The 16,356-nt window shown below is 40.7% G+C and overlaps 1 protein-coding gene across 3 annotated transcripts in view; it reads left to right on the forward strand.

The window, feature by feature from the left end:
• Positions 1 to 16,356, forward strand: part of col14a1a (collagen, type XIV, alpha 1a) — a 125,872-nt gene that overhangs the window by 13,562 nt on the left and 95,954 nt on the right. For all 3 annotated transcript variants that reach the window (XM_047599377.1, XM_047599378.1, XM_047599379.1), the window contains exons 3-5: positions 1,521 to 1,637; positions 6,154 to 6,297; positions 6,753 to 6,851. In XM_047599377.1, coding sequence (XP_047455333.1) covers positions 1,521 to 1,637; positions 6,154 to 6,297; positions 6,753 to 6,851 — 360 coding nt within the window. The remainder of the gene's footprint in view (positions 1 to 1,520; positions 1,638 to 6,153; positions 6,298 to 6,752; positions 6,852 to 16,356) is intronic.

Raw genomic sequence — 16,356 nt, forward strand, 5'->3', positions numbered from 1 at the left:
AATACAATTCTAAATATAGATGGCTCCCTATTTATGGCCTTAATTGGATTTTCCATGAATGAAGATGGATGATTGTTCTCATCTCTGAGTGAAAATCCTGAACCTCAGGTTTGTCACCATCATAGCGCCTATATTTGTTTATCTTCCTCCTTCACGCCTCAATGCACAGTCTTTACATGTCGGCACTCAACACTGTTACTGACGGGTCCCTGTCGCTGTCTCTAGACTGAAGGGCCATCAAACTTTATTACGGCTTCATGAAATTATTTGACATGTAATATTTTCTTCAAAGTTTCTTTTCCGCTTCCAGTCAGGGGAATAAGTCAAAATACATCAGGCTTTTAGCCAGCAACGTTTTCCTGACTCAAACACATGCATCTAAATTCTGACTCAATCAAATATAGAGTTGTGACATTTTTATGAGTCATAAAAGTCTAAGAAAAAATGTATGCAATCTTTTGCACTAATGCCAACACACTGACTGTTATTTTGAATTCTGGTTTAATGTATCAATACTTTGATCTGATTCACAATAAAATAATAACTTCCTTTGAGTGATTTGATGAATTTGATTAGTGCCGGCAGGTAAAGTGGCTCTGCATTGGTAGTGTCATCACGTTTATGGATGATAGTTTTTTCTCATTTACAGAAACCGATGAGTGTTAAACTAACAAAAGATTACCAGAATAAAAGTGTGAAATTCTGAAATGTCACATGTATTGCACACGTCTGTGACTTTTCTTTTGATCTGAGTTGAATTATTCCATAATACTACAATATATTCTATCCCATCTTCTCTCTAGATGTTTGTCTTTTGTCTGTAAATTAGTCAGTCAAATTCCCTTCCATTACACTTTGATTCTACAAAATGTGCGCTCTTTGTTTGTAATAAAACACGGTCTGCACAAACACAGACTCATGCTGAGAACGACTGCTGTCACCTTTTTTTTTTTAACAGGACACTACAGATCTATTTTCACTGATGCAAGGCTGAAAACTATAGTAGGCTGCTGAGGACGCTACTGTACACCAGCCATTTCTCCATTAGATATATATGTACGTATATATATATACACACAAACACACCTACACATATTGGCACAGGAACAAACATCTTCTCTTGATATTACTGGTTTGAACGTGAAAGAATTATTTTATTCCTATAGAGGTAAATTGGCTGGTTTCCTCTCAACCTTTGTCTTTTCGGATCTTTTTCACACTGTGTTGAGCTGAAGCCGAGCTCCGCACCACGCTGACCTGCTTTAATGTGTTGCTCTCGTGCTTGCGAGAACTTCAAAATTGAAATTCGCTCAAGCCTCCCTCTATCTCTCTGTGCAGGCCATCATTCATTTCCTTTTCGTGTCGCTTTCATTTGCAGCTCTCTGTGGGTTCCACATACTCTGTCCCCTGACTTTCTCTATTGTTGATTGATGTCTGGGGATGTTTTAATTAATGTGATATTGTTTGATAATCAACCTCTGCTTCATTGAAACTGATTTAACTGTATAATTGTTCTCCAGTTCCAGCTCCGAGGAGGCTGCGCTTCAAAGCACTGAGCCCAAGAAAACTCCTAGTTTCATGGAAGGAGCCCAAAGGAGAGTTTGACAGCTATCTGTTTCTCTACAACAGTATACCAGGTAGGAGGCTTTTCTTGTACAGACACGTGCACAAAACACACAGACACACACAAAGGGAGGTGGAACTTAGCTTTGAGATTCTGCAGGAAGGATCCCATTATGACAAGGATTTTTTCAGTCTGTCGTGGGGATTTTGTAATTTACTTCTTATCAAAGCTCCTTTGAGGGGATTATACTCATGAGAGATGTGGAGGGCTCGAAGTTTGTCCTGCACCTCTGCCAACTTTAAGACAAGGGAGTGGTTTTGCTGCGTATGCGGAGCCTGTCAGCAGATTTCAAAAGTGGGACTGACAGGTGCACAGGACAGTGGTACCTTCTGTACCATGGATTTCAATCCAGGACGAGTGAATGACGCACAGTGTAGTAGTAATCACCTTAATTACCATTGACGTCTCCTTCATCGTGTTATCAAAATACACCTACATTCTCAGCCGTACATCTCCCCCACATCAGATCCTTAACTATTGCCGCACTGCTGCCCTCCATTGTTGTTATTAAAACCAAACTGGACGCTGCAGGTGGCTGTTTTATAGCTGGTGGGGAAAAAAAACAAATAAGTAGAACTGAATAAGCACTCTGAAACATAAACCTTGTTTCTCGCAGACAACGCTTCGAGAGAAACGCCTCGTCTGACAATTCCTTGCTGCCTCCCGACAGCTGAATAGAGAAGTAAAACTCAAATTTATGGCCACTTCCTTCGCAGGGAGGAGTGTAGCAGTAGCTCACTTTTATTTAGCAAATGCAGTAAAAGGAAAACTTGCTGCATCCATGCACGACGCTGTTGATAAAGCTTTCTTTGACGGGAAAATGAATGAGGACCCGATACGCGTCCTGACATCGGTTCAGGCTGTCCTTTACGGTGTCAGAGTCAGATGAGGTGAATGACAGGCAGAGTAAAGCTTACGACCGCCTGAGCAATAAAACACACAGATGTCAGAGCGGCAGCTAATGAAGATTCATCTTTGTTACAAATCGACCATCTTGGTTTAATGCCTAGATTCCTAGATGCATTTTTTTTACATTTATATTCGCCTTATTTCACCAAAAAGTGTTGTATTACACAAACAAACAAAAGGCGTTCTCTGATGGATTTAAATAAAAATAAGGACTTACTGAATGTCTTTTCAAAGACAAATCAGAAATTCAGATGGTTTTATTTGTTTTGTGTTTGTTTTTAGTGCCAGATTATTATTCATTTAAAGCTCAGTGGAGATGAAGTCAAACACAGCTGACAAAGTTCCATTCGTATCATATGCAGCTGAATATTTTAAAGGAATCATTTGGGTGTTGTTTGGTTTTCGAGGGCTGAAAGGTACAAGAAACAAGAAGGGGAGGAAAGTTTTGATCTCTGAGGTTTTAAAATAAATCCTGTTGCATCATTTCCACAATTAGAGCAAGAGAATGTGTGTGGCATTCGTAGTGTTATGACATACTGTATAGATAGACTTTATATTCCATCAGCTGATACATAAAATGCAGACAGCCAGTCTGGATGAGATGCTGTTGTTGTTGTTTGCCAATTCACTGTTTGCTGGTGGCGCTACTTTCTGGATCCACAACAACCACATTTGGGGCTTTCTGAATTTTTGAAAAACAAACAAACAGCTGGAGAACATCAGCAGCACTGAGGTCTAGATAACAAGCAGAATAGTTGAGTAAGATCCTCTGGACTGGACTGTCTCCTCTGCTGTGTGGGAGACCTCAAAGCTCCCGAAGGTCCCATAGAAAAAAAGAAAAAGCTCAGGGAAGCAGCTGTGCGCAGGCAGATATTTAACAGAGGTACAAATGAGATGCATATTTCCAAATCCACAAAGTGAATCTTTATTCTTCCTCGGTCTTCTTGTTTTCATTTTGATCGAAACTTCTGAAAACACTTTGGAGGAAAGATAAATCTCACTTTGTGTCGTTTGTTCAGGTTTTATGAAGTGGCGTTGAGTTTTATCTGGGTCTTGCTGCGCATCAAACCTTAAACAGGCTACAAGGGGCAACAACAGTCTCATTTCACAGCCAATAACAAACTTCACGCTCACGTTCTGCAGCAGCACTCGAAAGCAAAGCAGAAGCCATGAAAATGATTTTAAAGAAGAAAACGGCATTAGATAGAAGAGTGTATCTTCGGTAATCGCATGGGGCGAATGAGGTCTCAGATATTTTCAGAAAGTGACACATTCTTCTGCGTCTTATAAACCACGGCTGTTGTTGTACGTCTGGCTTGTGGTCTTGTCATAAAATCTTTTTTGCTGTCGCTGCATTTCTTTTGTCTGTTAAAAGAAAAAAAACAACACGGCTGTGTGTGCTCTCTTGTATCAGACATTTGTGGTGAAGCGCTCACATTAAGCAAAATGTCATGAAGTTCATTTTCTTGTATTGATTCTGCTTCGTGCGAAACGACACCATTGATCACACGTAATATAAAGAAATTAGGATTTCAATAGAGTTCTCCACACTTTCCATTTTGGATGTTGCAGAATAAACATATATTTTTTTATAGATAAATTTGTGAAGGATTTCAGATAATTTAAATGATTGATTCATTAATTCAGCAGAAGGAGAAATGCCATGTGCACTGTTAGTTGTTAGAGTTGAAAGAAAGCTGATATGTTTACCAGTGTTGCCAGATTTACTTGGGCGGACTTTTTAACTGGCCAGATTTGAATTTTATGTTGCAGATAAAAGGAAATTTGGGCTGGTGAACAAAATCTTAGGTGGTCTGGGATAAATTTAGGTGTTTTATCCAATTTAGTTTTAATGCTAATTTAAAACAAAACCAAAGTGCGTTTACTCTTAACAAAGATGATGTGTGTATGTGTGTGTGTTTGTTTGGCTTCTGCAGCTGTATGATTTCTATGCTTAGACTGTATCGTAGAGTATATTTTATGATAGGCTACACTAATATAAGCAACATGAGAAGTCAATGCACAAAACAATATATTGATATTTAATCTTTTTGGTGGTCGTGTGTTCGTGATTTTGCAGTTTCTGAACAGCCTTTGTGCTGGAAACCAACAGCTGTATCTGGCAACATTAAATAGACATACATTAATCTCTGAAGCTTGTCGACATCACGCATCTCATTTGTTTCATATTGAACCCAAAAAAAAAAAGTGCAAATAATAAACTGTGCTTATATGAGCATTTGTAGCTGCAGATTTATCGCAGAGTTGTGTACAGTATGTGAAGTGCAGCATGAATGACAGAACTTCAATTTGCCAAGAAACAGCCACAACATCTAATTCTTTATGAAATACAACAGCTTGTAATTTGCTTTTGCGTAAGTACTGTGCACATAACATACACTGCATTAATTGTGGGCTTTTTTTGGAGGCCGTTTGTTCTGTTTCTGATCTTTGGAGAAAGTCCGACTGCCCGTTTCCAGTCTTTATGCTAAGCTAATTGCCTGCCAAGTGTATAGCTTCGTTTTACCACGCAGACATGACAGGTAGGTAACACCTCTGGGTCCCGAACATTTTCACTGCAAAATGCAAATGAGAGGGGATGAGTCATGCGTCAAGTGGGCTGAAGAATGAGGACAGATCTCCCCATTAAAGGTTTTAAACAGGTGTTTGCAGGTGGATCCTCTGATCCTCACCGTTGTCAGTAAATAGATCACGCAGAAGGTTTGGTTAGGTGAAGAAAGTTTAAAGAAAAGCCTTGAGAAAAATCAAGGCATGAACTCTCAGTGACTTCAACAGTTGACATATGATGACCAAGTGAATGCTGACACCTCAACTTGAGTTCTGGCATTTGAGACCTGATTGATGGCGCTTTGCTTCGCCTGCACAGACTCAGCTTCCAGTTTGCGGAGCTGATCAATGCAGTTGCCTCACATGATCTGTAGTCGCCTTCAGAAGTTCAGAAGGATTTATCTTCCTTCTCCCACAGGTGCCATTAGTCATCAGGCTGCAGGGACAGGGAGCAGAAGAGCCGAGGAAGTGCTTGCACACACACACACACATGTGCAGAGAAACCTTATTGATGGCTGGATTGATTGCAGGGTCAAGATTAAAATGGGGCGATAATGCGACCTGTTGGTCTGATGGGGATTAACGGTCGAGGGGAGGACACACAAACACACATGCACAGATGCTATTGTTACTTTGTGAGCCTCAACTGTTTATTTATGGCCAAACGAAAATAAAAAATGGAAAAAATCTAGAAAGGAAACAACTAACTGTAACCTTTATTCTTTGTCGAAGCTATCAACGAAACAGCATCAATGTGAGTTATAGTGCAAAGGTACATGTACAGTGTCTTCCTCTATGAAAACGCATACACAAACAAGTCAACTATAATATCCAACGTGTCGACCTTGAACTTTACGTTTGCCTCCCTACAGAAAGGAGAATATTAATCAGCTCTTCTCCTGAATTAACGTCAAATCGCCTCGGCCGTGAGAATACTAATATACGAACGTAGCAACAAGTAACGAACAACACGGATTAAAAAAAAAAAAACACAACCCCTGAGTCTAAACCTTTGCCTCTGTGTCTCTTCGTCTTCTTCTTCTCTCCATCAGGGGGTCAGCAGAGGGAGATCATAGTATCTAAATCTGACACCAGGGTGTTGATAACAGACTACAATCCTTCTAAAGACTACGTTTTCAGTGTCATCGCCGTCAGCGGCAGCGAGCAGAGCAGACCACTTCAGGGCAGATATAAAGGTTGGTTCATGTCTTCTCTGGTTATATTCTGCCCTGTTGAAATAGTCACTCAAATATTTTCTACCTCCTTCATGTGTTGTTTGTTTCTTGTGTTTCTACTAAACTTTGTTCTTAGTGTAATTTCCTGTCTTCTTGCTACCTCACTGTTGATTTTTTATCCCCTTCCTTTCTCCTGATTTTCTTTCTTCTTGTTGCATCTTCTTTTGGTGTGTGTTTTCTCTCTCCATCACTTCTCCCCTCTCCCCCTTTCTGCTCTTATTGTTTCTCTCTTACCTCTTCTGTGATGTTCTCTTCAACGTTGTTCTGATGTGTTACACTCTCACACAGTTTTCTCCAAGTGTCTGTGCACTTCTTCATCAGTATATGAAAACCCAGATAGAAAGTGACTCTTTGAAATACTGCCTTTTATTGGATGAGCGTCCTGCTAACTTGTGTTTATTCTGTTCTGTCTGTAGCGGGTGAAAGCGGTGAAGGTGACGGACGAGACAAGACCGAGCCTCAGAGGCTGACTGATTCGGTTGCACCTCCCGAGGACGCCAATGAGATCTCCGGAGGTAGGACCGAAGCGTACACAAACACTGTCTCTAGGAGAGGAGGGCCTTCGCAAATCTCGCCCCCTCTTGAACGCATAAATAAAACGAATAGCGCTGATGAATTGGACGGTTGTTGAGGAGCCCTCTGGTCTTTTGCCATAACGATGTTTGGAAGAAGGAAAACCTGCTCCGCACTGTAGATCAGAAAGCCAAAAATATGGTGTCTGTCTGCGTCTAGTTGTGGATCCAGCTCTCATGCGTCTCTCCCATGCGGAGTTTATGTGTTGCGAAATCCACCTTTTAAAGAAGACAGACGCCGGCCTGGTGGTCTTCTCACCAGAGAAGTGAGAGCACAGAGGGCAAAACCATCCATGTCTTACCGGCGAATCATTCACAGTTGCATGCGACTCCTGATATTAGTCAAGCCAACCGCACTGTTCGCTTGTGTCTGTGCGGTTGCCTGTTAATTCGAGCTCCCTCTCTGTCTGGATTTTCTGTGCATTTGTGACTGAAACCAAGATGTTCTTTCTGTTGGCAGCGCTTATATCCACATATTTAAATGCCCCATATTTCAACCTCTTTTCTGTGCAACGCAAGAGAAGAAAGGAATTCATTTTCTTTATTAAGAGCGTGCTCGCATAGCAACTGTCCTCCAGCTGTTGATTTCTTTCCCATAAGCGAGACTTCAGCAAGGAATCTTTAGCCTGCAGAATAATTGATCATTGTAATCAGGTTTTCTGTGTGTACGCGCGTGTGTGTGTCTGTGCGCGCTTGTGACCAGTTTTGCGCCACTCTAACCGCTGCTGATGTGTGAATGCAATTGTTTTTACAGCGATTGCAACGTGTTTGTGACGATTTATGACTTAAACATCACTTTCTGTGGCATTTGTACCGTATATTTTTAGCCTGAAGTGTACACAAAGGCAGAATCTCATTACTCTGTGGAAGTATATTTGCTTTGGGGTGGCTTATTATTTGGTTTTGAGTGTCTGATCGTTAATCATGGGGCCCTAAAAGAATGCAGCAGCTTGGATGAGTAGAGATCCAGCCACCATTTAACTTGTCATCATTTTTAAGGAGGTTATAGTATAGACAGCATCCTCTAGTCACACTAAACATGTCTTTATAATTGTGTATTTATCAGTTGGATTGGATCTACACAACAATTATGTGCAGCTGCCACCATCTATATTGTGTTTCTACTCATTTTCATATATTAGTTTTCATTCCAGACATAATGCCGTGCTGTCGCTATAGCAAACAACAAATATTAAAAGATGAACTGATACTTTCATGAATAATGTAAATGTTCTGTGGTGTTTTTCCAGTGATGGGAATTTCAATGAATTTGTTTTGCGCTTACACCGATTGACTTTCTGCTTCATTGTGGCCGTTAGATTCACGTCATAAATCCAGAAAATCCATCAGGAAAGGTGTGGTAATGTTTTTTATTTTCATTTTCGGGAAGCCGCACTAACTTCTGATTAAATCGCGTCGAATTATATGACGCCGCGTGTCAAAGCAGAGCTGAGGCTGTAATCGTTTTTTCTGGCGAATGTCGCAGCTGTGCCTCACATCTGGTGACAGAATTACCAAAAATCTATCACGAATCCGTCTCAAAACAGACACTTAAACTACCGCTGAAGGTGCATCGTACTACATCCTCACACACACAGATCTAGATCTTAGATGTTCCAGTCTTCTTTGTTTCTCCCTGGCTGTTCTCCTCCTCCTCTCCGTCCTGTCAGCATTCAGATTATAAAGCTGGATTTCCTTCCGTGTGCCGTTATCAGAGTCACTCACCATTCACTGCGGCAGAGGTGACCTTGATTGGTGTTCTGCCTCCTACCTGTTGGGGATTATAATACTATCCTGCTGGGAACATATTCTGTGTGTGTGTGTGTGTTTTTGTGTCAGTGTGTGCAGCTTTGTGTAACGTAGCGACGATGATAATAATGTGTTACCGCGGATCAATAGAAGACGCTCTTTTATTTTGTGCTGTAAGGTGTAACTGCCTCCCTCTCACCCCCTCTATCACGCCCCGTGTGTGTATTTATGTTCTACAGTGATAATAATGTCCCACTGAGCTCCACCGAGATGGCAGCGCATGATGCATTAGAAAGGCTCTGTGTGTGTGTGTGTGTGTGTGTGTGTTAGCTGTGTGTGTGTGTATATATTAGCAATGCCAACCCAGTTCAACATTGCTTTGTTTCAGAGTAGTAATCAGCTTTCTTTCTCTCTTTCACGTCAGGGTTGGTTGTTATAAAACCTTTCATTAACAGCTGGTTCACACTCTCATTTCTTCTCTGATGTGTGTGTGTGTGTGTCTCTCTCTGTGTCTGTGTGTGTATGTGTTCAGACATCTGACAACTCGGGCTCTCCATCCGTCCTGCTGTGTGTCACACCTGTGTCTGTGTTTGGAAAGAAATTGCTGTATTTTTATTTATTTATTTATTTTTAGGGAGAAGTAGTTTTAGTAAAATGGATTTTCCTGAAATATACCGAACACCTCAAGCCAAGGTCAAAAATAGAGAACTGTGTTTATGAGCACATTAGTTCGGGTGGATTGAAGTTGGGTGGATGGGTTTCAAAGTAGAGGGAAGAGGGCCATTAGCTAAAGGCAGAACCATGAAACTTCCTCCACTCTCAGCAAAAAACTACTTTAGCCGCCCACTTTTCTTCTAAAGATACTCTACAAATTACTTAACCATATCTTGCAGAGCATAAGCACGGGGCTGCTTAACTAAACACAGACCGTCCATTCCAGGAGCTTTAGATGAAAGACATTTTCGGTCTGCTCTTGGAGTGTCATTGACTGACTCCGCGGCAAACAGGAGAGGCCCTTAAAGTGATATTTTACCTCGGTTGGTTGTTTTTCAACTCAACCAACTCATTTGCGAGTCTGCGCTGTAAAAAGTCGATAAGTCGAATCATCGGTTCAGCCGCCCGTGGCTTAAATTGGAGAGGTGATTGACAGCTTCGTAATCAATCCATCGGATCCAGCTGCTCTCTGCTGGACGACGTGAAGACGTGTCTGGAGACAAAGGCAATATAAATATTGTGGGGTGCTACAAACATTTTAAAACATTTGTGCGGGGTAGGAAAGACTTTTCTGCTGAATCAGTTGGATTGATAAATGAATAATAAAATGCTCTGATACTCTTCTGTCAAACCGAATCGAAATCAAAGTTCTTCCTCACATGCTCTTCATGAGTAACGTCAGAGAAACATTATTTCTGTGAAGCGTTATTCCCGTATCCCATTCCCCAGCCTACAGTAATTACTATAAATACACAAGACACCTACTGTGTTTCCTTACAAACGAAAATTGTAAATTAAACACAGCAACATGTGCAAAGCTTTGATCATTACACAGTTCAAAAGGAAGAGATTTTTTTTTCCCTGAGTATCTGAAGGCAGGAGGAGAGGCTGGAGATGACTCATAAAACAGCAGAGACAGGAGCATCAATAATCACATGTCAGCAGCTTAGCGACCGACAAGCAGTTTCTCTGTGTATTTGTGTGGGTTGAGTCATGTCACAGTCCTCTGGTCCTTAGTATTCACTTAATGGGAATTATGTCTTGTTGTAGATAAAAAAAACTACTTCTTCTGATTCATCTGGGCTTTTTCTTGTCTTTTCAAAAGCTCAGCCAATAAAATAATAAAACAATATTAAAAAAAAAAATGTTGTTTAAATATTAATTTCTCCAAGAAAACTTTAAACATATCTGAAGGAACTGGATAAAAAAAGACAGAGCAGGTATAACAAAGGCACCACGTCATAACTATTCTATAACGCCCTGAAACTATTGTATGAATAATGATAATGAATAATTAAAAAAGCTCCTCCTCAGTTATATTCCAAATAAAGCATGTCATATGTTCACTTTCCACTCTTTTTTTTGTCGGTATTCTTATTTTTGCCAACAAAAAAACTCTCTGGCCTGTTTAATCTGCTGTTTGCATTAAAAAATGTCTCGCTGCGCTACGTTCACACTTTGCTCTCACAATCCAAAGTGTTAAAACGTCCACATCTAATATTTTCCTCTTTAGACTGAGACTGAGAGGCAGAACAAATACTGTGTAATCCTAATGCACACGGCCCCCGAATGACATCATTTCACGAGGTTGCCATTGTTGTTCACTTGATTCAGTGGATCCAGAGGAAATTGTGTCGGAGTGCTTTCAGAAGCTTTATTTTCTGCAACATGACATAGCTTTAATTCCTTCCTTCCACTTAATTATTGTTGTACAGTGCATCACTGTGCCCTATGGATGATATTTACCACAGTAAGCAGCTTGGAGGATTTCTTATATTTGCATGTCAATCCATTTGTTGCTATTATTATAAACTCCCCAGTTGTAATCCACAAGTTATAAACTGCAGATTTCGCTTTGCATTATGTACTGTATTAACGACTGGCTGTAGCTGCTGCCACAGTAAAGCCAGTAAGGAACATCGCGGCCAGTAGTAATAAATATCTATTTTTTTGCTTAAGAAAGCAAGACCAAATCCATTAGCGGTCCCTTGAGTGAGACAGTAATATATTTTCTTTGGAAATTGGCCCTGAACAATGTTTCTTCAAAAATAATAGCTGCTATTTAGACAGCTGTGAAATATTAGATTAGAGGAGAGCTGTGTGTGTGTCTTTAGGTGTGTCCATGACTGTATTTGTTACAGATGTGGGTCAGTAGCCTCCAGTAGTAAAACAGGTGGTTGTCACCCTGACCATAAGGATCTAACACGTAATGTGATACTAATCAAACCTTAATGCTACTTCAGACATAAAAAACAATGACAATAGTTTTTAACAAATCTAATTTCCGTCCACTGACACTTTACTGATGCTACTTTAGGAATCACTCTAAATAGATTTCAGTTTAACTTTGAATTCAACAAACTACATTTCAACACTGATACACTATGTTCTCATGCTCTGTTTATCACTGCTCAGATTGTATTGTGTCTTATTGTGTTGTAGAGTAAAAATAAGCGACCAATGCCGCTTTAGCCTGCTCCTGCTAACTACAAGAAAATCCCTGCATTTTAAAGCCTGAGCCCCTCTTTTTCCCATGTTTTGTGTCAGTTTGATTATAGGGACAGAAATATCTGGAAGTGGTCCAGTACTGAGCATAACAGGATAACCAGTGATGGCAAAACGGCTCTAGTGTGTTCAAAAGGTGCACTTAAAAGAGTTTGAATCAATTTTCAGATGAGATGCAGCAAGCATTTCGGACATTTGCTCACTTTTGTCATAACAACTCTTCTCACCCACTGGTTCTGAACAACCAGTCAGAGTGATCCCTCTCACTGATGTGCTCAATTGTTAATTCAATCTGCTGAATCAGCTGAAAAGCTGCTTTCACTGGTCCAGTTATCTGCAGTGCAGGACTCACCAGCAAAACTATAGGGTCACGAATGGCCATCAACTGCCCACCTCTGGAAAAGTGATGGCTGACAATGGTGTGTTTTCATTTAATTTGCCACAATTTGGAAATGTGAAAAACATAGACCATTCTCTGATTTCAATCTTTTGAATAAACTCCAACCTCCTCTCTAAGGTTGCTTCACTCTTTTCTAGAAGGCTCTCTTTTAAGTTGCACAAGTTTTCTCTGCTGTCTGTCTTCCTGCAACAACTTTCAGAGTGAGACATGTCCTTGAGTGCGATGTCAGTGGTTGCACACATTAGACACCAGTGGTGATTTTGGCTAGGAAATTCTGGTGGGGCCATGCAGGAAAATCTTATAATGCAATCCAGAAATACCATAACCACTACCCTCACAAAAAAAACTACAACACAGTAGCAAGTGAGGTAGGGGACCACAGCACCTGACAACAATCAGGTGACGACGAAATTGCTGCTCAAAAATACCATCACACAAAAAATGCCAAACTGATGACACATATTATCCAGAGCTGCTCTTATATTATCATATCAATAGTGCCACTAAACAGCAGTGTTCAAGATCTCACTATATCAAATGCTCAAGATTGAAACTATAACTTGACAACAATAAAAAAAAACACAAGGTGCAACTCATGGCATGAACGGCGCACAACCAATACACAGCAATCAATATACAAAGTCACCACACACGATATACTTCAGTCAAACAGACATTTCAGCTCCACAGACAAATGAAGAGCTCTGTGAGGCTGTGTTCCCCATGCACACCCACAGATGTATTGCCAGTTACGCATCACACAAATTCCACCATAATTCAAACAATATGTAAACTACATTATTAGTTCCATTAAGATTAAAAATAAATTAGTGTCACCAAATACTTTTTTGACAAGCTTCCGATCAACAAAGTTTTCTGCTTAAACCACTCTTGGTTGAATGACCTAGTTTTGTCTTTTCCCTCTTGAAAAAATGATAAAATAAAAATAAATAAAACAAATTTGCTCCCAAATGTTTTATTTCCAACTTCTGCTCAAGTGGTAAAGTCCTAAATTGCACACTAGTCGAGTAGTCAACTCAATTCATCATGCAATAAATTAATCCTCGTGTTACTTTGCTACCTTAGCCGACCTAGCGAGACCTGTGCAGTCCTTGCCTTTGCTTCATATCAGCCAGTAAGAAGCGCTCTGGGGCCCTGAACTTCAGGCCCCACTACCCAAACTGAAGTGTGCAGTGTACACGTGCATGCACGCACAGCAGTTCACCAGTCCACAACACTGTAGGCCAGGGGCATCTCAGCTGTGCCCCATCGAGCAGAAACAGGGACGCAGCATCAGGCAGAACAAACTATTCATGCACAACTACACTACAAAATGTGTCTACAGAGGAAATTGCGTTCATCAAATGCGGACATTTCATTGGGGACAAAGTTTTTTACCTATTAACTTATAGGTAAACAACAACAACATTTTTGACACAGGAAAACTTAAGCGGATAATCCTCGTCTGCACAGCAGCGCCCTCTGGCGGGGGCGTGCCCCACGCGCCCCTAATGCAAAGACGCCACTGTTAGACACATGTCTGTCCCAATAAAATTTGTATTCATAGTATTGTTGGACACTTGGAATAACAACTTTAAACTGTCAGCGGCAAAAAATCTCTTTTCATGGCTGTTTATCACTGCCCCATCTGATCACATTGCAGCTATTTTATGGGTGAAATTTCTAGGGTTCCTGCTCAGTAATGGACAAATTTGTGTTCTTTCCCTATAATCTGAACCAAAAAGGTGTGGAAATAGGGCCAAGGTTTATACTGCAACTCTCTTTTGGCTAGTTAGACTCTGATCACATTACCAATCCACCCATTGTAAGTGGTCGACTTGCTTTTGTACATAAAGTAATTGAAGCGATCAGAGCAGTCGTGCAATAGCAAATATACACAAGGTGGAAATGACTGAGCAATAATGCTCAAAAGCCTCCCCCTTTTCTCCCATGTTGTGGCGCCTTTTTTAATAGGTGTTTCCTAGCAGGATACGATTGTTGTCTTCGCTCACTCCCCGACTCAAGCTTGCTAAACTAGTGCTCACGCAGGCAGACACACACAGACTGAGCCCAAGGGAGATGCAGTTAAAGTTGAACTGGAGGCCAATGAGATTCTACTGACATTCACCACGCTGGCAGTGTGAGAGCAGGAGAGTCGTCCAGCATCCATCACATCTGACAACAAACCCACACCTGGGGGTGGCGGTTTCTATATTTACAACCAACTTTAATACCTAACATTATCATTTATTTCAGCTCTGGCGAGTTTCTAGCTCTTTAGTGCATGTGCTTGTGTATGTGTGTGTGTTCATCTCCATATTTATCACCTGGTTAATTCACAGCTATAACATTCATTTAGTCTAGGACTCTCTATCTCTTTGTGCCGGTGCGGCTGGCTTTATTTATTGCCTTATTAGTTTCCAGAATTACCACCAGTCTTTGTGCATTTTCATTTTCCCTGTGTTTAATTCAGCGTGATGTTGTGTGGCCACACACAATGTCAAGGGTTTGTGACCAGAGAGATGTGTCACTACACTGACAAGTACCTAGAGAGCGAAACTGATGTCACAAATAAAAAGAGATAAATACAGAGCATACACATAGCCCGTTCAAGCGAACTAACTCATGGGGGATGCTATCATTTCCTTTGAACGCCTCTTAACATTACATCAGCTCTCTCCATTTGAGAGCAAATAGAGCCAAATGTCTATGTCATGGCTAAGAGCAAGAAAGGCTCCAAGAAATTTAAAATGGATGATATAAACGTGATGTGAAAGTAATGATGTGGCAAATGTGAAAATGCACAACTCCGATACGAGCTGGTTGTGTCATCTGAAGGGCTAAGTAGGGACAGGGTTAAAGTGAAGTATTTAAAGAGGGGTATTAAAACAAACCGTAATGAAAAGTGGGCTGACAATGAGTGAGCTCAGGTAAACGTCCTTCACAAAATCCTCATCGTCTCGTCTGCCCTTTTCCATCACCACATGTTCTGTTCTTCAGTTTGTTTTGGGCGTTTTCCAACTACTGAATAGTCCCTGCTGAGGGGTACCAAAGAAACACTCGTGCTCACACATGTTGGATGTGTGTCCAGGGACTTGGGAGCAGATTAGCTCATTTGGACATATGTCAGTGTGTGCGTGAGTGTGTGTGGTCTCTGTGCTAGCCAGGCGTCTGTCCTTGTACTCTATTAAGAGAGAGGGGGTCATGGGTGAGTGGAGCTAATTGTATGACAGTGGTTAACATGTGTGTGTGTGTGTGTGTGTGTGTGTGGACGTGCTAATGGCCTTTCATTCATTAGTGGTAAGGACTTCTTAAGTGCAGAAGTCAATTAGAATAATTAGTGTCCACTTCCTCCCTGATTTTTCTTGCTATAACTTCCTTTCCCTTCATCTTCACTGGACACTGTACTAGTATTTGATTGTGATATGTACGAGTCACGCTTACATGCTTCACTTTTGTCAGTTTTTTCCATAGAAACTAATTCTCTACATGTATAGTTTAAAGAAGAATTCTGCAGAAAAGAGCAAAGTTTCACATGGCATACACAAATAGCAAACCAAAATACAATACTGTGAAAGAAAACCACACACCAACTACCAATTTTTGTTCCCATGATCAATGTTGACAAAGCAGGTTTGATTTTTTTTGCATTTACTTTGTCTTCCTTTTGACCGACCACTCAGAGCCAATAGATTGCGTAAACAGTTGGTCTACTTTTGTGGTTCCAGATGTAAAATTGTTTTCCTAAAATAGGCCAGGAATAAAATTAGGACCTCCTTTAACAGGGGATGAAACTCTCTTGTGTTTGTTGACTTTTGTGGATTAGATGGCCCCGGTATTTAATTTTTCGACTTCCGAGAAAATAGAGGACACACAAAATCGTCCTCACTGCTTGATGAGTCCATTCATGTCTCGTATTGTGATGTGATGCCACAAATAGAATAATAAAAACTGTGAGACTCATTGTTTCTTTTTCACAGATATAAAGAGTAAAACAGTGTATACAATCAATATAGACTTGAACAAACTTCAGCGTCCTGTCCCCCATACCTTTAAACCCTTTCCCGTTCTTCCTCCGCC

The sequence above is a fragment of the Mugil cephalus genome, chromosome 11 (assembly GCF_022458985.1).
Source record: "Mugil cephalus isolate CIBA_MC_2020 chromosome 11, CIBA_Mcephalus_1.1, whole genome shotgun sequence".
NCBI lineage: Eukaryota > Metazoa > Chordata > Actinopteri > Mugiliformes > Mugilidae > Mugil > Mugil cephalus.